The 24,849-nt window shown below is 63.1% G+C and overlaps 1 protein-coding gene across 1 annotated transcript in view; it reads right to left on the bottom strand.

The window, feature by feature from the left end:
• Positions 1-24,849, bottom strand: part of GSE1 (Gse1 coiled-coil protein) — a 392,532-nt gene that overhangs the window by 225,113 nt on the left and 142,570 nt on the right. Inside the window, 1 exon segment of the mRNA XM_040443262.1 lies at positions 20,582-20,762. Coding sequence (XP_040299196.1) covers positions 20,582-20,762 — 181 coding nt within the window.

Genomic DNA, 24,849 nt, shown 5'->3' with positions numbered 1-24,849 from the left:
TGGGCCCTGAGCAGACACCTGTCGACCCTGACCTGAGAGAGAGACCCTGACCCAAGGGGCAGCTGTCACCCAGACACCGGGGACCCCGGACAGGCGTCACCCTGGGCCCAGGAGCTCCCACCTCGGGGAGGAGTGTCCCCCGCTCCGCTGCCCCCCTCGTGGGGCACGAGCCGACCCGGACAGCCTCCCGCCGTCTGGAGCTGCAGCCAGAGCCGGAGCGTTCTGGCCCGCGGGTCACCAGCGGTCATTCCTAATGGCTCGGCTCCCCTGTCCAGCTGTCTCCACGAGGGAGTGATCTATGACCCCATTACCGCCGAGGCCTCTGAAGGGCTCCGGGATGGATTACCGGCTGCCTCGAGAGAGCGGGGAGGCAAAAGCACGCACAGGTGAAAAATGAACTTCATCAGACTCCCCGGGTCTCATTACCATCCATCAACAGCCAGCCCGACCCTGGGGTGGGGGTGGCCACTCGCCAGGCTGCAGACAACCCCCCCCCCAGCCGCTCGGCATCCAGACCTCCGCCTAAGCTGTGGCTCTCGGCTTGGCCGCCTGCCTCGCTCCCCAGGGACCCTAAGAAGGGGCCGATCGCCAGGGGTGGGGGCAGGGGGCGAGCGTCTCCCACCGGGCCCTGACTCCGTGCACCTGGGAGTCCCCAGGTGTCGCGACGGCAGACTCCGACGCTGGGGGCCGTGCTGTGAGACACCGGCCTCCTGCCCGGACACCCCCCAGCAGACCCCGCCCCAAACACCCGCCCAAGTTGCCCTGCTCTGCTGGGGCAAAGGGCCTCCCGGCCGAGAAGGGGCTTGTCTCCCATCTGGCAGAGGCCGCCAGGGCTTGGCGTGACAGGGAGTGCTTCCGGAGACATCTGGCTGTGCCAGGCAGGGCGGGGGCAGGAGCCCAGCTCGCTGACCTGGCCCAGCGGCGGCGGGTCTCCCGCCCTGGCCCGGTCACCTGGTCACCTGCCAAAGATCCCTCCAGACGCAGAAAAATAAAACTCGGGTGGGGCCTGATGTGCGTCCCTCCTGGGCCCCACCCCTCCACCTCGCGTCTCCTCAGGAGGCCCCTGGGCTTCATTAACCAGAGCTCATCAAGTCCCCGAAGACGAAGCCTGCCAGGCATCCAGAACATTCCACCCACACGCCTGGCTGTGAGCTCTCGGACCTTCTGGGGGCTGAGCCTCTGGCTGCACAGGTCCCAGGGAGGTCTCCGGGGATGAGGGACAGGTTCCCGAAATCTTTCCTCATGTTGGTATTTGAGACTCCGTGCTCAGTGTCAGCGGGAGCTCACGCGATCTCTTGGGTGAGGCTGCGGGATGGGTGCTTTCGGCGGTTCCGTTTTACAGGTGTGGGAATGAGAGTTCAGAGAGGTCAAGAGACTGGTCTGAGGTCACACAGCAAGTAAACAGCAGAGCTGGGAGGGAAGCCAGCGCCCCTGCGTCTCAGCCACATTACAGGGCCAGTGAGAGGTTCTCCAAGCGGAGCCCGACCCTTGCCGGATGAAGGCCAGCCTGCCGCACGACCACATCCTCGCGGGGCATGGGGGGGCGCGGGGGGCGGCGGGGCTCAGCCAGCGTGAGGCATATTCCTCTCCTCTCAGAGGGGGTCTCTGGATCAGGGGGCCCGGGCTGGGCGGTCCTCACCAGCACATCCCCACCCCTCTGAGCCTGTCCCTGCCCATGGAGGGAAGCAGTACGGACCGGCTCTCGGTCAGCGGTGAGTCCTGGGGAGGGCGGCCCTGGGAAGCTGCTTTGGAAAAGGACAGCTTCTGGATCCAGAGGGATCGTCGATATTAACTGGATTCCGAGGGGAAAAGCAATCGGAATCTGAGCCAAAGCTGGGGGTGGCAGGGAACGGCCCCGGGCCGGTGAGAACAGCCTCTGAGCCAAGGCACCCACAGTCCCCTCTGCTCCCAGGCTCTGCAGGCAAGAGGCACACAGGGCCCTCCCATCTCCAGCGGGATGACTTTCTGCTCTTGGCGGGGGTGGGGGTATCTCTTTAACGGCAGACGCTTTTTTTTTTTTAATTAAAAAAAAATTCTTTTTAACGTTTATTTTTGAGAGAGAGAGACAAAGCGTGAGCAGAGGACGGTCAGAGAGAGACAGGGACAGAATCCGAAGCAGGCTCCAGGCTCTGAGATGTCGGCACAGAGCCCGACGCGGGGCTCGAACCCACGGACTGCGAGATCGTGACCTGAGCTGAAGTCAGACGTCTCACGGACTGAGCCGCCCAGGCGCCCCCGTGGCAGACCCTTCGTATCCCAGCCCCACCCTCGAGCCCCTGCTGCTGTCTCCTCCTGGCTTCTGCTCCCCACCCCAAGCACACGGACACCACGGAGCAAGAATGAGCAAGTGTGGGCAGCTTCTGGGGAAACCCGCAGTCACCCAGGCTAGCCTGAGACAGGAGTGTGTGTGTGTGTGTGTGTGTGTGTGTGTGTGTGTGTGTGTGTCCGAGAGAGACGCCCGGCAGGGGGCATGTGTGTGCGCCCGCGCGAGGGTGAGAGGACGTGCACTCGGGCAGCGAGCTCTGTGTGCCCACGCCGGGCCCCCGTCCCGCCCTGGCCAGGGCTCTTGGGTAAAGGAAGGGCCCGGGATGCCGAGATAAGGCTGGACTCAGGGACCGGGGAGGGAGCACCAGACAGGGAGATAAGCCATTGGAGCCGCCTGTGCTCCCCGGGCCCCGCGGCGGCATGTGGCTGGGAGATAACCACATTCTGAGGGCGGTGCCCAGCCAGGCCGGGGCCGTGTGATTGATGTGCAGTGGACAACCTGCCCTCCCGCCCGCCTGCCCAGGGGGGAGGCACCGGTGGAGAGCAGGCGCCCTGGAGAGCGGAGTCGGCTGGGAGCCCATGCTGCCGGAGTCTATTCCTGGGCCTCGGGGAGGCCTCTCTGGGCGCCCCCCCAGCTAGCCCTGCACGAGGCCCGGCCCCCAGGCGAGCGGGGTGCCCCGGACAAGAAGAGGGGCCCATCGGCAGCGTGCTCTGTGCAGACATTTCTCTCTACAAACAGAAACACTGGCCCCAGGTTTACCCAACAGGCGCCTGAAGGCTGGTTGGCACAAGTGAGTCCTCCTGGGCCCGGCCTGTGTGCTGGGCCCTGAGGCCCTGAGAAGTGAGTCACCGTCCCAAGCTGCTGGTCCCAGTTCCGCGTTAGTGAGACCCGCCGTGGTGCGGCTGCCTTGTTCAAGTCCTGACTGTCCGACTGCCAAGCCTCAACTTCCTCATCTGTAAAATGGGGCTGACGGTGCCTGCCTCCTAGGGATGTCGCGAATATTAAATTGGCACCTAGTAAGAGCTCTATACGCGTTTATTAATTCAAATGAAGTCAATCGCACGGACTAGTAGATTCTACTCCTCGGCGGATCGCCCAAAGCACTGAAACCAGGTGCTGGAAGTCAAACTTGTACGCGACTATTCGCAGCAGCATTATTCACAACAGCCAAGAGGTGCGAACGGCCCACATGTTCGCTAGCGGCAGAATGAACACGTCATACGCAATCAACGCACACGCCGGAATATTACTCAGTCAGGAAAAGGCATGAACGGCTGTTCACGCTACACGTGGATGAGCCTTAAAAACGTGCTTGGCGAAGGCGGCCAGTCACAGAAGATCACGTCTTGTAGATGCCGTTTATACGAAATGTCCGGAACACACAGACCCGCGGAGGCAGAAAGCGGGTTAGTGGTTCCGGGGCTGGGGGAGGGGAGAGGAGAAGGGGGCTTCCTTTCGGGGTGGAGAAGATGGTTTCGAACTGGATAGACGCGGCGGTCGCGCAACACTGAGCGCACTAAGTGCCACTGAACCGTGTACTATGAAATGGTTAGTTTTAGGGGCTCCTGGGGGGCTCGGTCGGTGGAGCGGCCGGCTTCGGCTCAGGTCACCATCTCGAGGTTCGCGAGTTCGAGCCCCGCGTCGGGCTCTGCGCGGACGGCTCGGAGCCTGGGGCCTGCTGCGGATTCTGTGTCTCCCTCTCTCTCTGTTCCTCCCTTGTTCTCTCACTCTCTCCCTCTCAAAAATAAATAATTTAAAAATACTTCAAACGGTTAGTTTTACGTCAGGCAAATTTCATCTCGATACCAAAAGGTTGCATTCATATGCATTGCAAAGATGTTACCAGAAAACCAGAGGGTTCTCAGACCCACTCGGAAACCCACAGGTCCCCCCATAAAATGCAAAGAACGGGGAGAGGGAGTCTTCCCCACCTGGGGACGGCGCTTCCCGGCTGGAGGAGTAGAGGGCTGGTTTCTGGGCTGGATGATGGATCAGGGGCCGATGACACAGAGCCCCTAGTGACTATTAATTGTATCTAATTAGATCCGGGGCCACACCCAATGGAGCCAATTTGTTAAGTGTGTTTATGTCAGGATTTCAAATCGTTACCATGTGGCACAGCGCTCAGACCAAATGCCCAGGATACAGCTCTTAACTGGATCACGATGGAGGGCCACGGAGATGGGGGGCGGGGCGGGCAGAGGGGAGAAGCTGGGAGGTGGGGGCACCTGGGCGGGGAGGGGCCTCCCTCGCCTCACCTCGCCCCCACTTCTATCTTGCTTGTGACCTTGACCCCCCCGCCTCGGTTTCAGTCTCCTTACCTGCAGGACCATGGGGTTGATCCAGGGGCAAAGAGGGGACATGAGGGGTGGTCCAGAATCTCCGCAATTTACATGAGGCCCTGGGGCACCACCCCCTCCCACCCCAGAATCATCTCCCTCTGTCTCCAAGACCTTAACCAACTGCCTTTGCATCTTGGAATCCTTCAAGTCACAGCTCCATCTCTCTTCCTCCAGGAAGCCCTCCGGGACTGCCTCAGCGATGCGCCTGCACCTGCTGCGTGCTGCAAGGTTGCAGGAAGGCCAGTGGGCCAGCACCCTCTCGATGGCCGTGCCCTGGACCCTGCCAAGGTCTTATCTCCAGGGAGCGGGAGCAGAAGTGCCCACAGCCACTTGCTTCCCTCACCTCCTGGGCCGTGGCCATGGGGCTCTGGCCAGGCCCCGGGGTCAGGCTCTAGAGGGAGCACATGCCCAGGCTCCCTCACGGCCTGCCAGGGGTCTGCCAGCCCACCAGGGAGTGGGTTCCAGGCCTCAAAACCTGAGCCGGCACCTGCCGGGAGGGGCCGGGAGGAAATGCCCGCAGGAACGGGCAGCTGGTTGTGCTCTGGCGAGAATTCAGCGGTCCCACAAGGACCAGAGGCCTGGGAGACCGAGCAGTGGCTCACCTGGGGGAAGGGGAAGGAAACCGATACTTGGATGCACCTACTATGTGCTGGGAGCACCTAGCGGATCTCAAGAGGGAAGGTGTGAACCTTCTCTCTGTTTCCTGTGTTGCCGATACACCCATCCCTTCGTTCGGCAAGTATTTATTGAGGGCCTACTGTGCGCTGAGCGCTGCCCTGGGTGCTGGGGGCAGAAGCAGACACAGATGCTTGCTCTCTTGGAGCTGTGCTGCCAGTGGGGACAGCCAACAGTGAGCGGGAAAATCTGCGAAGCGCACTAGTGGGTGGTGGCTTGTGCCCAGGACAGGCGGGTGACGGGGAAGAACGGACACTTTAGAAGAGGTGGACGGGAGGGGCGCCTGGGTGGCTCGGTCGGTTGAGCGTCCGACTTCGGCTGAGGTCATGATCTCACGGTCCGTGAGTTCGAGCCCCACATCGGGCTCTGTGCTGACAGCTCGGAGCCTGGAGCCCGCTTCACATTCTGTGTCTCCCTCTCTCTCTGCCCCTTCCCTGCTCGCTCTCTGTCTGTCTGTCTCTCAAAAACAAGTAACATTAAACAAAGAAGAAGAGGTAGACAGGAAGCCCCCAGACAGCGTGGTTTCATCTACAGACCTCAGGGGAGGGAAGGGGGGGCCCAAGGCTCCCAGGGAGCGGCCACAGCAGGGACGAGGTGGGGGCGTCCTCTGGAGCGAGGAAAGGGTGCACGGCCCCCTGCGTGGCCAGGAGGGCCGGGTGCCTTGCCCAGGCTTGACCGGCCAGTGCGTGCCAGAGCTGGGTTCCCAGCCTGGATATTTTAACTCTGAGGTCCTGTCTCTGGCGGTTTGCACCACCGGATTAGTCAAACCTCTCCCTGAGGGGAGGAGACAGTGGAACGGCACTGACACATCTGGATAGCTGGGGACCAGGCTGGCCACTGGGACAGGCGGCCACTTTCATTCCCAAGTTGCCTGCTAGGCCTGCCCAGAGACCCGGGGCGTGTACGAGGCCCCGGGGCGCAACGATTCTCCCAGGCCTCAGTCTTGTGGTCTCTCAGATGGGTCAATAACCGTGCATACCTCCCTGGAGTCATGGGGAGAAGTCACAGAGTGAATCCGTGCAAAGCGTGGGTCTTCCTGTGCAGTAAACGCTCCAAGCACAGAGCTGCTGTCCCAGCAAAGAGAGCACTTGTCTCCCTGGGCCCTAGTGGGGGAGTCAGGGAGGCTGGGTGGCCTTCCCACGGCTCATTGCCCGGAAATGGGTTTCTGGCTTCAACCCTCCCACACTGGCTGCTCCTGGGAGGCCAGCCCAAAGACGGCCTGAGGGGACGGGCAGCCGCGTGTCGGGCACCGAGTGCCCTGAGCCAGGGAACATCACGGGCTCTGAGAAGGGGGTCTGGAAGCCCGGCCCTTCCTGAGCGGCTCAGGTCCCGCCATGGGGGAAGGGGCCACGTCAGGGTCAGGTGGACGCGCACCCCTGCCTTCCCTCCCTTTCCAGTCCCTGGCCCGGCCCTCCTAGCCTTGACCGCTGGCACCGGGGGGGGGGGGGGGGGGGCCCCACAGGTGTCCCCGAACCCACTGGGATGCAGACGCCCAGGCCGATAAACCCCTTTCCCCGGGGACAGGGCCGCCCGCGGAAGACCCGAGATAAGACTGAGCGGCCGCCGCAGCCGCTGTGCTTTCGTGCACACCAGCAGAGACCTTCTAGCAAACTCTGCACCACGGCGGGGGTGGGGCGCCTCTCACCCCAGCTCCCAGGGAGCAAGAGACGGAGGCCTCCCCCTACGACCCTGCACGTGTTTACGAATCCGGGGCCTACCCCAGGCCAAGCCTGCTGCTGCCCCCCCCCCCCCGCCCCGTGCGCCCTCTGACCTCCAAGGGTCAGAGGCGAGAACGGGGCTGGGAGTTCTGCCCAGGACACGCGGAGTGCAGAGCACTCGGCCCTCTCCGCCTGCTCCAAGTGCCTTTCGTCGCTATCTCACTTAATCTGCCCACACCCCCGTGAGGTAGTCGATCTCCTCTACTTTTCAGGTGAGAAAACGAAAGCACAGAGAGGTTAGGCAGGTGGCCCAGGGTCACACAGCCGGGAGAGGGTTCGTCTGGCGTCTCCCTCCCCAGGCTCTGTTCGGCCCGCAGGCCATCGGTGAGTCCTAGAGTGAGGACTTTGTGTCTTAGGGCACGGTGCCCAGGGAGCCCGACACACGGATCCCGGAGGAGGATCGGATGCGCGGCGTGCTCGGAGGGATGCTCACGGCTTCCTGCGGCGCCCCGAGCCCTCACGCCCCGTGCGGCCCAACACGCGTGCCCGTCACCCGCGGTCGTTCACCCGCGCCATCCCACCGACATTCCGGGCTTACAATCAAAGGTGGCCAGGATTTCAGAACCGAAAATCAAAATGCGGTTGGTGGAGAAGGCGGGACGGACGCCCTGGGCCACGGCACATGGCCCCCTGCGATTGTGCAGTGCACGACCTGCCCCGTGGTGGCAGCAGCCCGGAAACCCGGCGGGACCCACGCCCCCGGGATGGTGGCCGTGCAGGGAGGTTTCCGGACCAACCTGCAGGTCGCCTTGGATACGAACTCCTCCCCCAGGACAGGGCGGGGCAGCTGTCCCCACCGGAAGACCCCCTCTCTGCTGCCCTGCGTGCCCCTTCGCAGAGCCCCCCCCCCCCCCCGCGCAGCCCCAGCCCTGCACCCAGTGGACTCCCACTCACAGCTTGCGCTGGGGGGGCACCTGTGGCTTGGCAGGGCCTGGTGCTGAGGGGCGAAGGCGCAGACATCCGCTGCCGTCCTCCACTTCTGGGCTCACCTCCAGCTCCTGGCTCCCGCGGTGACAGCCCGCCTCCCACAGCTCTGAGAACAGAGCCAGGCTGTGCTCACGTGTCCCCGCCGGGACCACACGGCGGGCGGGCGGGCGGGCGGGCGGGGAGGGGGGCAGTGGGGGGAGCGAAGCCGCCGTCCCACGCCACCAGGCCACAGGCTCTGTCTGTGCCCAAACCTGCCATTAGGGAGGCTCGAGGCGGCCAGCCCAGCCCGCCCAGTCACCGAGCTCATCCCAGACCAGCCCCTGGGGTGGTGGCCGCAGGGCAGGGCCACGGCAGCAGGCTCCAGATGGCCCGAGGTTACCAGGGTTCACTCTGCACCAGAAACCATGCCCCAGGTGGCCTTCCCGGGCCCGGGGAAGAAGGAGATCCCGGGGAACTGAGCCTTGGGCAGGGCGCGCACCTTTGCCCATGTGGTCTGGTTCCTGAGGCCATGCTTGGGTGGCGGGGGGGGGGGGGGGGGTGTGCAGAGAGAAAAGCTGCAGAGGGTTTGCTGGCTCTGACGCTGGGGAGGGGCTGGAGCAGCGCTTGGGGTCCCCGAGGGCTCAGGGGGCGGTCGCTTGGGCCCAAAGAGGTGGGAGAGAGGCCGCCCCCGAGTGTGGAGGTTGGCTCCTGGTGGACATTCCTGCTCTGGAATTGCTGGGCCGGTCCTGGGCCCTGTATCTGCCCGGGGCCAACCTCCCGGATCACTGAGACTATTTCCTGATCTGCAAACAGGGCAAATGGCTTGAAAGCTGGCCTGCAGCTGGTGCTTCATAAATGCTCCTTCCCCACGCAGCTGGTGCTTAATAAATGCTCCTGCCCTTCCTGTGCCTCACTGGGTGAGGGGGAGAGAGGAGCAGAGGCCAGGGGCTGCCCCCAGGATGTCTTCCAGCCGTTTCTGAGCACTTACTCCGTTCCAGAGAAGGGAGCTGGGTCTCACTTGTGGGCTGTGCCCCACCCCAGGCCCAGTGAGGGTCCCAGGGGGTCCTCCCTGGCCCAGTCGGGGTGTTGAGATTCCTGCGCTTCTCCCCACCTGGAGGAGGTGGGCCGTGGGTGGAGCGGGAGGTGACACGGCTCAGATGCTTCCAGACAACGGCAGAGACGAGGGGGCAGTGACAATCAGGGTGCTGACCGTCCACGTGGCCGAGCTGGGTGGTCCCGAGGGCCTCACACCCTGACCCTCCCCCCCTTGCAGCCCCCACCCGTGGGGTTTACACCAGGCAGTGGCCCAGAGAGGGCAGGCCTCTCGTTGAGGGCACACAGCAGTGCTGGGATTCGAACCCAGGCCGGCCGGGTCCGGAGCTCCACTTTTCACACCACGTCTGGGGAGCGAGGGGTCCCTGGGACGGTCTCTCAGCCCCCATACGGGAAACCGTGGTGCCACCGTCACCGAGGCGAAGGGGTGGAGGGACTCTGTGTGTCTGTCCCGGCCTCCGGCTTGGTGGCAGAGGGCCGCCCGGCAGGAGGGGGCTGGGGTCCCAGAAGCTGGCCTCCTGGGCCTTCTCCTGCACAGCCCGCCCCCAAGCCAGCAGGTCAGACGTGTGTCGCGACCTCGTCCTCACACCCTCCGGGACGGCAGGCCTGGCTGGTCGCCACAGCCGCCGTCTCACTCGTTCCCTCGGCCCGAAGCCACAGGGGCCACCGCGCCCGCTGGGCCTGCTGGGCACGCGCACACCCACAAACTCTGAATCATACACACACGGTCGCACACGGTCACACACGGCCGGGGTGACGAGGCCTGGAAACCCACTCGACTCGTCTGTCCTGATGGTGCCCGGAGGCGGGGAGGAGCCTGGCCCTGCCTTGGCGGTGGGTGACCACGGGGGCCACGGGGGCAGGACCACGGTCACACCGCCCCAGGCGGCCGGGGAGGAGAGGAGACCTAGCCGTTCTCCATCAGTCACGCGTCCCGCCACCTGCTCATCCTCTACTATCCACCCACCCATCCTAGAAAGGTTTGCTGAGCACCTGTGTTTGCAGAGCCTCTTCTAGGCGGCCGGCAAGAAGCACACGACAGACTCTCCCGGGCACTGGGTCGGTGCCAGAGGGATGCAGGTAGAGACGGGACACTTCCCAGCGACGACACTGTCACCGAACGCTGGCTACACGCTTTGCCTCACCCACTCCTCCCCGCGACCCTCTCAGCAGCTGCGGCCAGCACCCCCGCTTTGCAGATGAGGAAACTGAGACCCCTTCAGAGAGGAGCAGACCCAAGGGCCTGTGCCTTTCGCTCGTTCCCCTCCCTCCTTCCCCTTCCCGTTTCTGTCTTTTGTTTGAAATAACAGCGAGAAAGAACCAGAAAAAGCGACACCCAAACAGCCAGTGATTATGTTACAAGCTGAGCAGCCATATGTCCTGGTTTGCCCGGGACAGCCCTGGTTTCCCCCCTAACATCCCACGCAAGAAGTAACACCACCGCCTCTGCTCTCACAGTGCCCCGGTTTAGACCCAGCAGGAGCCAAGTGAGGTCCCTTCCCACGACAGAAAAAGGCAGGGTCCGGGACGGAGCAATCGCGGAAGGCTTCCTGGAAGAGGCGGGGCTGAGCTGTGCCGGGAGGGAGGGAGAACAGCGCCTACCTCGCCGCGCGCTGTGAGGATTCCGTGAACTGGCGCCTGCCACGTGGGCAGACAGCCTTGGTATACAGTAGGTGCTCGCTAAACGCCACCTGCTATGGCCCTTCCCGTCGCACAGACAAGGTGCACGGAGGAGAAGGGACCTGGAATCTGAGAGCGTCCCATCTGATCGCTGCCCTTCCTCGACTCTCCAACCGGTCTGGGGGGCTCCGCTTGAATACTATCAGGGTCGGGGAGATCACTACCGCACAGCCGGCCGGCCGATCTACAGACGAGCAGGGGAGTGTGCCTGTCCGTGCATTCCTCCTGGATCAGACCGAATCCAGGCCAGGGCGCGCAGGGTCAGGCCTGGAGTCTGTGCCTCCTCCCGCCTGCCAGCTGGGGGTCCCGCAAGACGTCCGTGCTGCCCCCAAGGCTGGCCGTGATGAGAGGGGAGGGGAGGTGACGAGAAGCCCTCACACCCCGCCGGGTACGGCAACGGGAGCTCCAGGGCTTTGGCATCACCTGTGCCAAGCACACCTGTCCCTCCCGGAATCTCCTGGAGACTGAGCCCCAACCACGCGTGTGTCCTCGGCCTTCTGGATCCGCCTGGCTCGCATCCCGACCCCTCCCCGTTTTTCCTCCCACTTCCTCCCGGAAGCAGGAGGTGGCTCGGGTCCTAGACCTGGCCCCGTCCCGGGCATCCGGGTGCTCCCTCCTCTGAAGGAAGGGAGGGGAGGGTTCAGGGACCTTCCTCTGTGCTTCCTCTCAGGTGCCCAGAGCTGGCATGGGGAAGAGGGGGTGCCCGGGGCAGGGGCATCGAGCACACACCGGGGGAGGCCCCCGGGCGGCTAGGGTACCTGCTGCCACGCCTCGGTGCCCTGCCACACCCCCTCAGGATTCCAGCGTTTGCCCTTGGGCCCCTGGGCCCTGACTGGGGTCATCGCTCTGGCCCCTGGGGACATTACATCAGTCCCCTGGGTCCTGCTCATGCACGGGGCCGACCCCGGGGGACTCACCCGGGAGCAGCACTTTCCACTTGGGGCTCTTCTGGTCCATGAGAACTGCCTGTCCCAGCCCCTGACCCTCCCCACCCCGGCCCGGCGGCCTGGCCTCGAGCAGCAACCTTCGGCCTGGGGGAGGGACGGGAGGGGTGCGGAGCCTCAGGGCCAGGAGGAGCAGGGCCAGGCTCTCAGCTCTGCAATTCAGTTTCGGGAGCAGACTCCGGAAAAGTCCACGGGGAGAGAGCGCGCGTGCTCGAGCTGCCCAGCGAGCCGCGACACGAGCACGTGGGCAGCGGGCCCTCCTTCGGCCCTCCCAGGCCCCGGCCCGCCCTGGCACACGCCCCCTCGGGCTGCACACAGAGCTCTGGAGGGAGGAGGGTGGCGGGAGCGTGGTCGCCACTTTTTGCTTTCCCTTTGCAGACTCAGGCCCCGGGCTTCTCCGAGCGGACCCGGCGGGCCAAGGTACTTACGGCCGTGTCCCGGGGAGCAGACAAGACCCCGGATCCCACGGGGGTCCCAGTGCCCCCCAAGGTCACCCTTGCTCATTCGTACAATCGTTCAGCATCTATCCTGAGCCCCTACTGCGCGCCAAGTCCCCGCGGTGTGCTTGGCACGCTCCAGGCACAAGGAGCCGTTCGTGTGGCCGCGTTCCCAGAGGTCAGGAACGCCGAGGGCAGATGGCAGGGAGACAGGGGCCAAGGACGGTGCAGCCCGGGCCGAAGGAAGGGGTGCAGGCCCGGTGCCCTCGACTCGGGACCTCAGGCCTCGGCGGGTGCCCCGTGGACGGGGAGGGGACACAGGGACGATGCTGCAGCCGAGGAGGGTCCAGCCCTGGTGGGGAGGAAGGGCCGTGGAGGAGCAGAGGCAGGAGTCCCTGGGGCGGGGTGGGGGGACTCTGAGGGGGATTCCAGGGGGGCCTGGGGGCCGGGGCAGGAAGCCACCCGCCCCAGGGCTGTGGCTCTGGCCACCTTTCCAGGGCTTAGCTGTGCCCCGACCTGAGAAAACACCAAAGTGCACCGAGACCATCCTGGAGCGGGTGGGAATCCAGCCCCTTCCGGGACGCTTCCCGGCCGGGCTGGTGAGAGCACCCCCGAGGGCCCCCGTTCCCCATTCTAAAGGCGGAGCTTACTAACTCAGGTCGCCTTCACAGCAACAGCCCCGTGAGAAAGGTCCTGTCATCATCCTCTCGTTCCAGAGGAAGAAAGTGGCCCAGGGAGACGCCTGGTGCACCTGCTGGGGCTGAGCCGGGCTGTCTCGGGTCCCCCTGGGGCGTGGCCACGAAGCCTGAGGTGCCGGTCCTGCCAAAGCGCCCACGGGGGTGCCTGGCATAGAGTCAGCGCCCAGTAAATCCCCGCAGGCCGCCGCAGTCCCCACCAGCCTGCCTGTTCTCCAGTCGAGAGCTTGCGCCCCAGGCCCCACAGCCGTACACGGCCAGCTCAGCCCAGCCACAGCGGCTGGCGTGGCAGGTCAAATAATGGCCCCCCAAAGACGGGCGTGTTCTAATCCCTGGAACCTGTCAATGTATCACGTCACTTGGCAAAAGGAACTTTGCAGATGTGATTAAGCTAATGGCCCTGAAACAGACAGATGACCCTGGATGATCCGGGCGGGGGGGGGGAGGGGGCGGGCAATTCAATCACGAGGGTCTTTGTAAGAGGGGGGCACAGGTGCATGGGAGCCGACCTGAGGACAGAAGAGACTGCGGTGATGTGGCCAGGGAGCCATGAGCCAAGGACCTCGGAAGCTGGCAAAGCAAGGACTACAGCCGCCCGAAGGAAGCAACCTGCCCGTGCCTCCGACCTCCCGGCTGGAAGGTAACAAACCTGAGTTCACGGTCATGTGTCACTGTAGCTGCAGGGAACTTGTACGGCCAGGAAGATAACTCCCTAGACTCACAGCACCTGACGCATAGTAGCTGCTCATTAAACGCTCTTCTGTGTGTTCGACCCAGGGAGCTCACAGCTTCTCAGTCATCCGAGTTCAAGGGGGAGAAAGAACCAGTCATGTGCAGGTGACCTAGTGTCCTTGGCCCCAACATGTCAAACCTCTGGAAAGGCCACCAGTGGTCCCTATAATTTTATAGGTTTTTTATTTGTTTTTTTTAATGTGTATTTATTTTTGAGAGAGAGAGAGAGAAAGAGAGAGAGAGAGAGAGAGAGAGAGCACGCGCATGAGAGGGGTAGGGGCAAAGAGAGAGGGAGACACAGAATACAGAGCTCGTTCCAGGCTCTGAGCTGTCAGCAGAGAGCCAGATGTGGGGCTCGAACCCACGAGCCATGAGATCATGACCTGAGCCGAAGTCGGATGCTTAATCGACTAAGCCACCCAGGCGCCCCATAGAATTTTAGTTTAGAGCAGCACCCTGAGAGGGAAGAGAGGTTCTGGAATGGAGTAAGAACCTGCTTGGAACATCAACCCCCAGTCCAGGAAGCCTGAGGAGATGTATGCCCCCTATGCGTACAAGAATCACATTTTCTCGTTACGTTCCCCCATCCGGGTCACCGGTACTAGCTGACTTGAAACCTCGTATTAGACGTTTGTATTGACAAATGTCTACAGAGCACCTATTACGTGCGCTGTGCCAGTTTCAGGAGCGCGAAAGACGACAGACAGTAACACGTGGTCCCACGAAGAGGGCAAGTGTGCTGCGCACAGGCTGCCCCAGGACCTTTGCACTTGCTCTCCCGGTGGCCTGGAACTCTCTGCCCGACATCACCGCCTCAGCAAGGCCTTCTGTGTCTACCCTGCCTAAAGCCGCAGCTGTCACCTCCCCGGGTCCCCCTGCCCCACTTTTCCTCACGGCACCTAACACCACCTGGCATCACACGTTTTGCCCAACACGGTCTTCGGCATGCGGTGGGCGCTCAATAAATGTCTGTGAACAAATGCACACACGTAAATGACAGGGCAGATGTGCAGAACAGGCAATGGTGAAGACACGAGCAAAGGTCTGCTGGGAGAGACGCCCAGTCTTCACGCGGTTTCTGCTCTGAATCAGGGCACGGGTGCAAGTCGGTGTGGGGCACGGCGAGGCTTGGAAATGATGCTCTTTGAGCCACACGAACCTATACAGTTAGCAAACTGGTGGCTGCAGTCCCCCAGCACCCTGGGTAAGCCGCCGAGCAACAGAGAGAAGGGTCTGCAGGCCCGCGGGGGTGAGTCCCCACGAAGGATTCAGAGACGCTCCCGGGGAGACAGGAAGCCACCCGCAAAGGGCCCCTCAAGGCGGCCTGGCTTCCTCAACCTCCTGCCCCGACTTGCAGGCTCTGAGCTCCCCGGCGTTATCCGAATTCCCGAGAAAATAAACACGCGGCTCGTCGCAGAGAAAACAGACTTCGGATCCCAGCTTGGCCGGAGCCCCACAAGGGAAGGGAGAGAGGTGAGGGCTTCGGGAGGACCTCGGGCTGCCAGACGGATGCCTTGCCATCGCAGCCGGCAAGCGGGGGCGGGCAGGGCTGGAGAAGCAGCGGCCGAGCCGGCCCCTGGGCGCTCCGAGCGGCTGCCACTTGGCAGCTGGGGCACAGTCCCCCGAGTCCTCTGTCAAAGCACTCGGCACCAACACCCGCCCCGAGCAAGGCCTGCCAAGCACTTCTCAGGGCCTGAGCCAAGTCCCCAAGCGGAAGGCTCTGCCTTGCTGCCGGGAGCCCATTTGCCCAACCAAGAGACAAAGGCCTTTGTGGGGCCAGGACTTCAGGTGGCCACCAGGTGCTCTCTGCAGGGGTGGGGGGGGGGAGAGGGGGCTGGGGCCAGCTCGGGTGTTCCTGTGGGCACTCGCAGGGACAGAGCTGGGTTACGGGGAGGCCGTCTGCCTCGTACCACGGGCTGGGATTTGTATCTAGAGAGCAGGAACCCCCAAAATTAACCAGCCCCACGGCGGGCACCTACGTACATTTGACTTCCGGGCAAGTCACAGTGCTATGTTCCCCTCGGCTCTCCCTACTGCGGGGACTCAGCCCGGGCCTGAGGGGCTCAGTTCCTAGGACCCCACCTGATTCTCCACTGGCTTCCTTCTTTCGTGCCCTCGGCCTGACTTCTGAAGGGCATCCTTCCCGGGAGAGCTGGGTGAGTCCCAGCACCTGCATGCAAAGCAAAGCTGCCCGGTGTCCCTGGTGGGGGGGGGGGGGGGGGGGGGGGGGTAGAGAGAGAGGGGAGCAGAGGTGAGCATGCATTTTCCTGCCGTTTGCACAGACAAGGCTGAGCAGGACGGTCCCGGGAAATGTGCCATCTCAGGTGGTTTCTTGGAAGCGGAAAAGGAGTTAAGGACGTGTGTGCCAGTGCTCTCCAAGGCACAGCACCCAGGGGGATGAGGGAGAAGGCGGGAGTAGGGAGTGGAGGAGGAGGCAGGAGCCCACTCCAGGTGAAGCCCCCGAGGGTAAGACGCGTCTTTTGCTGGAAGCCAAGGGGCCAGGCTTCCCATCCCTGCCCCCGCAAGGACAGGAGGACGCCCAGCCCTGTCCGGGGGGGAGGGCGTCCGGGGGACCAGCAAGGCTCAGCCCCAAGCTCTCGGAGCCCGGTGCAGCGTGCGGCTGGGGCACACATGACCAGTGAGCCCTCAACGGCGCCCGGCCCCTCCTGCAGCAGGCTGTTGTCACCGTCTGGCCCCCTTGGCACCCGGATGTGGTGGGAACTGGTTCAGGCCAACGGGAAGAGATGTGGGTCCCCTCAAGGCCAAGGTGAGGGAGCATCCAGTGTTTCCTCCTATGTGTTCTCCTGCCCACGTCCGCTGGCAATGGCATCAGAGCATTCTAGAAGCCAAGAGGCGGCAGAGACACAGGCGAAAGGGAAACCAGGACCTGGTATCCCCCAGCCGGGAACCACAACGGGCTCAGGGTCGTCTGTAACGGCGCCCGCAGGCGGGTGTGCCCCAACGATTTTACGAGTGACTTTGTGATCGGCCAGATCATGGCCCCGAAAGACGTCTATGTCCTATTTCCTGGAACCTGTGAATCTGCCCAAGGGTCCCTCACACGGCAAAGGGGAAGTAAGGGAGACCTGGGGACAGAGAGCACCCTGGATTACCCTGTGGTTACACGAGGCCCTCACGGGTGGAAGAAGGAGGCAGAGATGTGTCTGGAGAAGCAGACACGGCGTCGCCCGCTGTGCAGGTGGAGGAGGGGCCGTGAGCTGGGGAATCCGCACAGCTTCCCGAAGCCGGAAAGGGCCAGGAAGAGATTCTCCCCTGGAGCCACCAGAGGGAACGCAGCCCTGCCCACTCCTTGCTTTCAGGCCAGGGAGACCCACGTTGGACTCCTGGCCTCCAGGCTGCAAGGCGGTACGTGTGTGCCGTCTGGAGACATAAGTCGGTGGTCGTCCCCGAACGGCAGCAGCAGGAACGAGGTCAGACAGACCTCTTCCAAAATACGCCACCGCCGTGGTGGGTCATGAGAACAGGGAGAGGTCGGGCACCTGCTGGGCCGACCCAGGGGCCAGCGGGGTGGGAGATAACGCTCGCTGACCCTCCCACCCCGCGGCCCCGTTCCTGCTCGCCCCTGCCCCACGAACCAGGGTCCCCAAAGCCCGGAGTAATGCGAGTGGAGGCTTTCTGGGTGGGAGGAGAGCCACAGCTCTGGGGACAGAAGGAACCCAGAGACCACCCGCAACGGGGCCCGGCCCCCCGACGTGGCGAGTGAGGAAGAGAGGAGCCCTGGGAACACGGCTGTCGCTGGAGAGTCGATCGGGGCCTGGTCTCCTGCGCCCCCGCGGCAACTCCAGGAGAGGGGTCTGTGACTTCCATTGTCTCTGTTAATAAAGATACTAGGAGCTACTTTAGAAGCCGTTCCGCAGCTCGGAAAGGACATCTAGGGTCCACGCGGCCACCACTTAGCTGTACGATGGGGCTGCACAGGATGACCACGCAGAGAGCACATTCACAGAGACACAAGGAGAATGGCACACCCTGGAGTTGTGCAGTGTGCAACCTGCACAGCCTTGCATGGCAACCCTGGCCGGCTCCTTGATATCCATCCCACCAACATCCTGCTGCGGGAAGACCTCGTTTTTACCACGAACTACTCGCAGCTGGGGCGGCTACGCTTTGGGAAGGTTCTGAACCTTGCACAGCCTCCACGGCTGGGAAGCGCAGCGCTGACTCGGAAACCTGGACCTGGGTCTCGGACAACAAGCCACATCCTCGCTCATCGGCAGATCCTGCTGGTTCTCTCCCAAGGAGGCCGCGGCGGCACAATGATAATTGTTCTGGAATGCCTGTTCCCGTCCGTTCGTGCTGAACTGGGAGCAGCCTCTCGCTGGGGTTTATACCACACGCAGACGGCACAGCCTGGGCTACAGGCTGAACAGTCTCGGGCGGAGCTGAGCCTGGGGGCTCGTCACCCTCCGAGGAAGGCTGCCTCATGGCCGGGTTTCGGCTGTGCCCTTCTCCCACCGGCTGGAGACTCCTTGCCTGCCTGAGGAATCCTGGCCTGAGGTCCCCACTTCCCTTGCAGCCCCACAGCTAAACTCGCGACAGTCAGCAAGTGACCACATCCTGGGGGTCACTCGGAAGCATGCAGCATCCGCCTCTGGGAGAGAACACAGCAGGGTGGCCACCCGTGTCCCTGGGGGCCCTCAGCCCAGTCACCTGGCACCAGGGTTCCTGCGGTGACAGCCTCCTCTCCTGGCACACACTGCTGGTTGCAGGGAGCTGAGGGTCAGAAACGGGCTGCGATGGGTAGATACCCCTCAAGGCAATAGATGCACGCCTCTGACCTGCCCGTAGCCGCCCAGGCCTTCTGGGAAAGGCCCCTGCCCCAGGGAGCACTGGGGGGAAGCCACCATGAGGGGGCAGGGACAGACAGTTGGGGGACAGGGGTTCAGAGCTCTGGAGAGAGGAGGTGGTGTGTGAGTATGTGTGTGTGTGTGTGTGCACAGGGATGTGTATTCTGTACGTGTGTGTCTGCGACGCGTGCTTACATGCTCGTGTAACAGAGGCCCGAGGCCCGTGGGTGCGCACGGGTCTGTACGCACGTGCCTGTGTGCGGTCCCTTGTGTGCGCCGTAGTTGCTGGGTCTGGGTCCGCTCCTGTGCGTCCCTGCCCCCGTATCCAGGTGTCTGCACGCGCTCACCCCCGGTGCCTGCCCGCCATCCAGCTGGCAGTGCACAGCTGGACCCGGGGGCTGTGCCTGCGCGCCCGATGAGAGGTGGCAGGTGCGTAATAAACCATTAGTCACTGTCACGTTTCTGAGCAGCCTCAGCAGCCTCCCGGGGCGGGGCGCTCCTGGCAGGTCTCTGGCTGTGAAGCTGCCCACCCCCTTCCGGGCAGGGCTGCAGCCTGACAGGAGCAGCTGGCAGACGGGGGCCTTGGGCCCCTGCCCTGCCCCAGGCGGCCCAAGGCCCGGGTCTGGCCCTGTGTGCGCCCGCGGGGGGAGGGGAGAGTGCCCAAGGGTCAAGTTTTGCCGGATATTACCCAGAACCGAGGCGGGATTGGGGTGGAGGGGGCAGGGCTGGGAAGCAGCCTCCAGGATGCTCCACGCTGCCTGGAAGAGGCGCGGCAGGTGACCGGGGCGCTGACACCAGCCCACATGTGCCAGCACTCGGGGCCAGACCTGCACTGAACGCTCTTCCATCCCAGTGGATACTCACGTCTGCCCTTGTAAGCCAGCCTCCCCCGCCTCCCCCAATTAGCCTTCGTTCCCATTTCTCGGATGAGGAAGAACAGGCACGGAGCAGGAGACACTGGTCCAGGGCTCTGAGCGCCCGGGCGCCAGGGGGCGTGGCTCCCCGTAGCACCCCGCCCACCACCTGCGTGCCCCGCCCACCGCCCGCGTGCCCCTCTGCCAGGGTCTGGGAATCCCTCAGAGGGCTGCGTGGCCCGTGAACCCCTCGTCTCCCGGCTGTGCCCCTTGCCCAGAGCACATCACGGAGAGAAAGGGGTGGGCACTGGGGTTGTCCTGGAGGCGGATGTCCCCACCACGCACTCCGCACATCCACCAGCCCGTCTCCTCCCGCCCTGGCCCGCTAACAAGCGCTTTCAGCGTGGGCTCACACTGGGGGCTGGCACGGGTCTTAGGATTCAGTCCTCTCTGGGCAGTGACAGGCGGGACACATACAGGGACCCCCTCGGAGGGCTCTTGCGGACAGAAATACGGCCTCAGGACCTGCTCTTAGGACCCTCCCCAGATAAGAACGCAGGCGCCCACATACCCCTACATCCAGCCAAACGGCCTGCCTGGGATCCACTCACTGCCCCCGGCCCGGGTCCCGCAGGCCCCACAGCGCAGCCCTCCGGGCTCTACACTCACAGGCCCATCATCCAAGGAGGGACAGTCGACAGGGAAAGGGCCGAGATGCGCGAGCAGGCGGGGTCTCCGCGGCTGGTGCGGTGGGAGCGAGATGGGCACGACGGGATCGGTGGGCAGCGTCCTCCCCCAGCCACACGCCCTGGTTCCCCCTGGCCCAGCTGAGGCTAACTCGGGAGACACATGTGTGCCAGGCCCCGGCGCCTGCGTATCCATGATGGAAAAGCCCAGAAACCGTCCCTGCACCACTGGCGGAGAGAGGGCGCACACGGGGTCGCGCGCAGGACGCCGGAGCAGCACAGGGCGGCGACCACACAGAGGGACCCGCGGAATCTGGGAAGGGCAGCCGGCCGAGAGGCGGCCCAAACCGCCAGGAAACCATCATCATGGTTTGGGCAAACACAGGTGTGCGCTTAGAGACGCGCCCGCGGGTGGTCCCCTGGGGGCGGGGCCCGTCCAGGCGGAGGGCGTGTCTTGGCGGGTGGGCGGTGGGTGCTGGCGCCCCATTCGGGGTGGTTTAAAGACGAACGGGTGACTACTGTGGCGTCACGGATAATAAATACAACAAACAGGGGCCGTCTGTGAATATCCAGGATGAGAGAGTCAGGAAGCAAGGGATTCTGATCAAACCACCATGCGAGGAGCGTGAACGAGAAAATCCCAACGCGAGTTAACGGAGACCGGAGCCATGCGGAGACCGTGGGGCGGAGGTCTGTGCCCGAGCTCCGTGTTGGGAGCCGCCCTCCCTGCCGGGGACGGCATGAGCCGCGCCGGCACCCGGGGACGGAAAAGAGCCCGCGTCTACCTGCGCCTGCGGGGTCTGCTCCGGCCCCGTCCAAGCCGCTCTGCTGACAGCGGGCGGGCCCCGGCTCCTGGGCTGTCCTGGGGCCTCTGGGCGTGCTCTCTGCGGGGGCGCCTGGCCGGGGCTCAGGCTCCCTGGCTGGGGGGTGGACGGCTGTCGACGCCTCCAGAGATGCAGAGGTGACCTGGAAGGACAGGAGGGGACATGGTGAGTCTTGGGCACACTTGCCCAGAGGTGCCCAGTGGGTGGGCCCCCGGAAGCCACTCTTGCCCCCGCGCCCCCCCGATGGCCCGGCTTGGCCATCAAGGACTCAGCTGGGCAGGCTCAGGGCGGCACAGGGCCGGTCCCCAGCAAAACCAGTGGGAAGACTGCCCAGTGAACCCTGCCCGAGGCCACCGGGCTGGCCGCTGGGTACTGGGGTCGCACCCACTGGCCCCGTTGCTCCCTGAGCCCCCTCAGCTCCTGCCAGGAGTTGACAATAACTACGTGCTACTTAATTATAACCGTAACAATTAACTTAGCTAACCTTCAGTCCGCTCTGCAGGGGGTCAGCCCATCCCCCACCCCTGTGTCTTCGTTCTCAAAAATTTTTTTTAATTTATTTTTGAGACAGAGAGAGAGCATGAGCAGGGGAGGGGCAGAGAGAGAGGGAGACCCAGAATCCGAGGCAGGCTCCAGGCTCCGAGCTGTCGGCACGGAGCCCGACGCGGGGCTCGAACTCACGGACCGCGAGATCGTGACCTGAGCCGAAGTCGGACGCTCCACCGATGGAGCCCCCCAGGCGTCCCTTGTTTTCTTTTTTTTTAAGTTTATTTATTCGAGAGAGAGAGAAAACGCGTACGCGGGGGAGGGGCAAAGATAGAGAGAAAGAATCCCAAGCAGGCTCGGAGCTGTCAGCACAGAGCGCCATGAGGGACTCGAACTCACGAACTGGTGAGATCGCGACCTGAGCGGAAAATGAGAGGGGGGCGCTTTAACCCCGGGGCCCCCCGGGCGTCCTTTTTTTTTTTTTTCCCTGTGGTAAAATACATCTCACGTAAAATTTACCATCTTGACCATTTTTAAGTGTACTGCTCACCACGGGCAACAGTCACCTCCACCCATTTCCAGAACGTTCTCGCCCAAACAGACACTTCGTACCTGGTGTGCTCTAAGTCTCCAGACCCTCCGACACCCACCATCCCGCTTTCTGTCTCTCTGACCGTGACTATGCGGGTTGCCTCACCCTCTCCCACATCTGGGGAAACTGAGGCTCAGAGAGGGGCGCGAAGGAGCCTGAGGCCTCAGAGCCGCTAGACTCGGAGGTGGGATCGACCCAACCCACAGGACTTCAACACCTCCAACCTGGGGGAGCCAGGCCCTGCCCCGAGTGCCTGGGGGCCAGTCCCTGCCACTGGCGACCCCCCACTTCCCACCTCTGAGCCCCAGGGCCGGTATGGCTGTCGGAAAACAACTCCTTGTTGATCCAGTTAGGGATTAATGCCACGAAACCAAGGTGCCCTAAGAGAGATGGATGGCCCAGAATCCCCCAGGCGAGCCGGGGCCCCGCCAGCCCTCCCTGCAAGCGGCGATACGTTTACCGTTTGTTTCCGGGCATGCTTTAATTTATGGGGTCCATATGGTGACACGGCCCAGACCACAGCCCCCGCAAATCCCACGGGCGTGCTGGAGGCTTAGGCTGGGGCCAGGAGGAGGTGGCACCCCAGCCCAGCACACTTCCTTCGCTGGCTCGCTCGCTCAGGGGCCGGGGGCCCATCAGCATGGCAGGGACCCCGGAGCCACACCCGTACCCCGTCTTGTCGGGTTTCAGCTGCTCTTACAGTCCAGGCGCAGGCCGCTGGGGCCACCGTTAGTCACAGGATGGCTTGTCCAGCCTGGCCAAACCGGGCCGCGTTCTTGAAAGCCCCCCGGGGTGGGCTGGCGGGCAGTGGAGGAGGGCGGTGGGGGGCCCTGGCTCTGACCCCTGCCCACGGGCTCGTGGAAGGGAAATAGGGGAGAGGTCCCCCTCCTGCTTCTCCTCCTGGAGCCTGGGGACCAGGGTCCTGCTGGGGGAAGGCAGCCCGGGGCTGCCCCTGGAGGGCAAGGGTGGGTCCCAGAAGGGGGAGCTGTGGGCAGGGGAACCCCACTTACTGAGCACCTATGTGTCATGCTTAATCCTCCCAAAAGCCCTCTCACAAACCGGGACACAGAGGCATGAAGAGACAAAGTGGCCTGGGCTCCTACCTGTAACTGGAGGCATCAGGATGTGAACCCAAGCAGTTGGGAGAAGATTCAGCTGTCACACACCAACTGGGGGACATGGCTTTTCAGCAGAGATGGACAGGCGACAAAAGAGGCTTTGCCTGGGCAAGAGGGGTGCGGATGACAAGCACTGCGGGACCTAGAAGCCCTCCCGGGGGCTGGGGAAATCCAGGCAGGCTTCCTGGAGCAGGTGGAGTTTGAACAAAGCCTTCAAAGGGAGCAGGCTTTGAAGGGGGGGGGGAGGGCAGGGATGAGACATTCGAACTCATCCCTGAGGGACCAGGAGAGTGACGTGTGAACAAGGTACTGGGTAGCAGAGACTGGAAGAGGATGGCAACGGTCTCGGGGCCACGGGCATCACATGGAGGGGACAGAGCTCCATCTTGCCAGGTCTGATTCTTCAAGAGGAGGCTGTGAATCTACTTTTAAGAGCCACACTCTCATGATTATTCAGCGTTGGCAACTAGTCCAAAACGTGTTACAACACCGTGTGAACCCTCAGATGCTGCTGGTAGGATTGTAAAATGGGGCAGCTGCTCTGGAGACTGGGCCGGCAGCTCCTTCCGAGGTCACACGGAGCGTTAGCACGTGACCCAGCGGCTCCTCTCCCGGGTAGGTATCCAAGAGAACCCCACACCCACGTTCACGCAAACACTTGTACGTGGGAGCTCGTAGCAGCCCAGTGTCCCCCAGCAAAGTGAATTCTGCCAACAGCCTGAGTGAACCTGTTGAGTCTCCGGATGAGCACGCGGCCGGCCGTTGCCTCCGCTGGCAGCCCGTGAGGCCCCGAGCGCAGGACCCGGCCACGTCGTGTTACAATAAATGTGTTGCTAAAAGCTGCTAAAACTTGTTACGCAGCAGCTGTGCATAACTAACTGATACAACATGTCAAGTTCTAGAACAGTGCCCGGCCCAGACAGAAATGTTCCTTGGCACCACGGTGTGCCAGAAGCATGAGGGGCCCGGAGGCCAGTCCCCCCTCCGGGCTAGTAAAAGGATTTCACCCCCTTTCTCCGTGCTCAGCAGCAGCTGCCCGTGACTCCTGGCGGGGCCCAGTCAGTATAACGGACGGACAAGGCTGCCGGGTGCGTGTGGTCCTGTGAATGCGGATTATCTCGTGTTGGCTCACGTTAGGTGGAGGCCAAGGTTCCAGCCAGACCATCGAGCGGAGGTGAAGTCCCCTTTCCTCAGGTTTCAAAGCCGAACGGATGACAATTCTTGACTAAACAAAAGCATCTGAACCCACACGTTCACAGTGCCCTCTCTACACAGCCAAGAGTTCCAACCCCAGGGCCTGTCTCCATTTAAAGGACTATTAGCACGGGGCCTGGGGCACACCCTGTTCCCTGCCTGGGGGCCCTGGAAATCAGCAGTATCTCGGAGCAGTCGGCGGGGGGTGGGGGGGGTGGATTGTTCTAAAAAATAATCTTATTGTGGGGCGCCCGGGTGGCTTAGTCGGTTGAACGTCCTACTTTGGCTCAGGTCATGATCTCACGATCCGTGAGTCCGAGCCCCGCGTCGGGCTCTGTGCTGACAGCTCGGAGCCTGGAGCCTGCTTCAGATTCTGTGTCTCCTCCTCTCTCTGCCTCTCCCCTGCTCACACACTCTCTCTCAAATATAAATAAACGTTAAAAAAATTTAAAAACCGTCTTGCTGAGCTATTCACGTAACTACACGGTTCACCCACTTAAAGCCTACAATTCAGGGGCTTCTAACACACTCAGAGTCGCACAGCCACCGCCAGAATCCTTCTCAGAACATTCTCGTCACCCCAAACGGCGGCCCGACCCGCTGACAGTCACCTGTCGTCCCTCCCCAGCCCTGGCGGCCACGGTCGCCTTTCTGTCTCCGCAGATTTGCCTGTTCTGACGTTTGCCATTCATATGCCACCCTCCGGCGTGTGGCCCCTTCGCTCGGCAACGCGTCCCGGACGCATCCGTGTTGTAGCCCGCACGGCACGTATGTTTGAAAACCGGGGAAGTTCCAGCTTGAGGGATGAGCAGCCCAGAGGCTGGGCAGGACACCAGGAT

This window comes from Herpailurus yagouaroundi, unplaced genomic scaffold, assembly GCF_014898765.1.
Source record: "Herpailurus yagouaroundi ecotype Mexico unplaced genomic scaffold, PumYag 190, whole genome shotgun sequence".
NCBI classification, from domain to species: domain Eukaryota; kingdom Metazoa; phylum Chordata; class Mammalia; order Carnivora; family Felidae; genus Herpailurus; species Herpailurus yagouaroundi.
The sequence above is the reverse complement of the archived record's forward strand: the minus strand, read 5'-3'. Positions and strand labels throughout refer to the sequence as shown.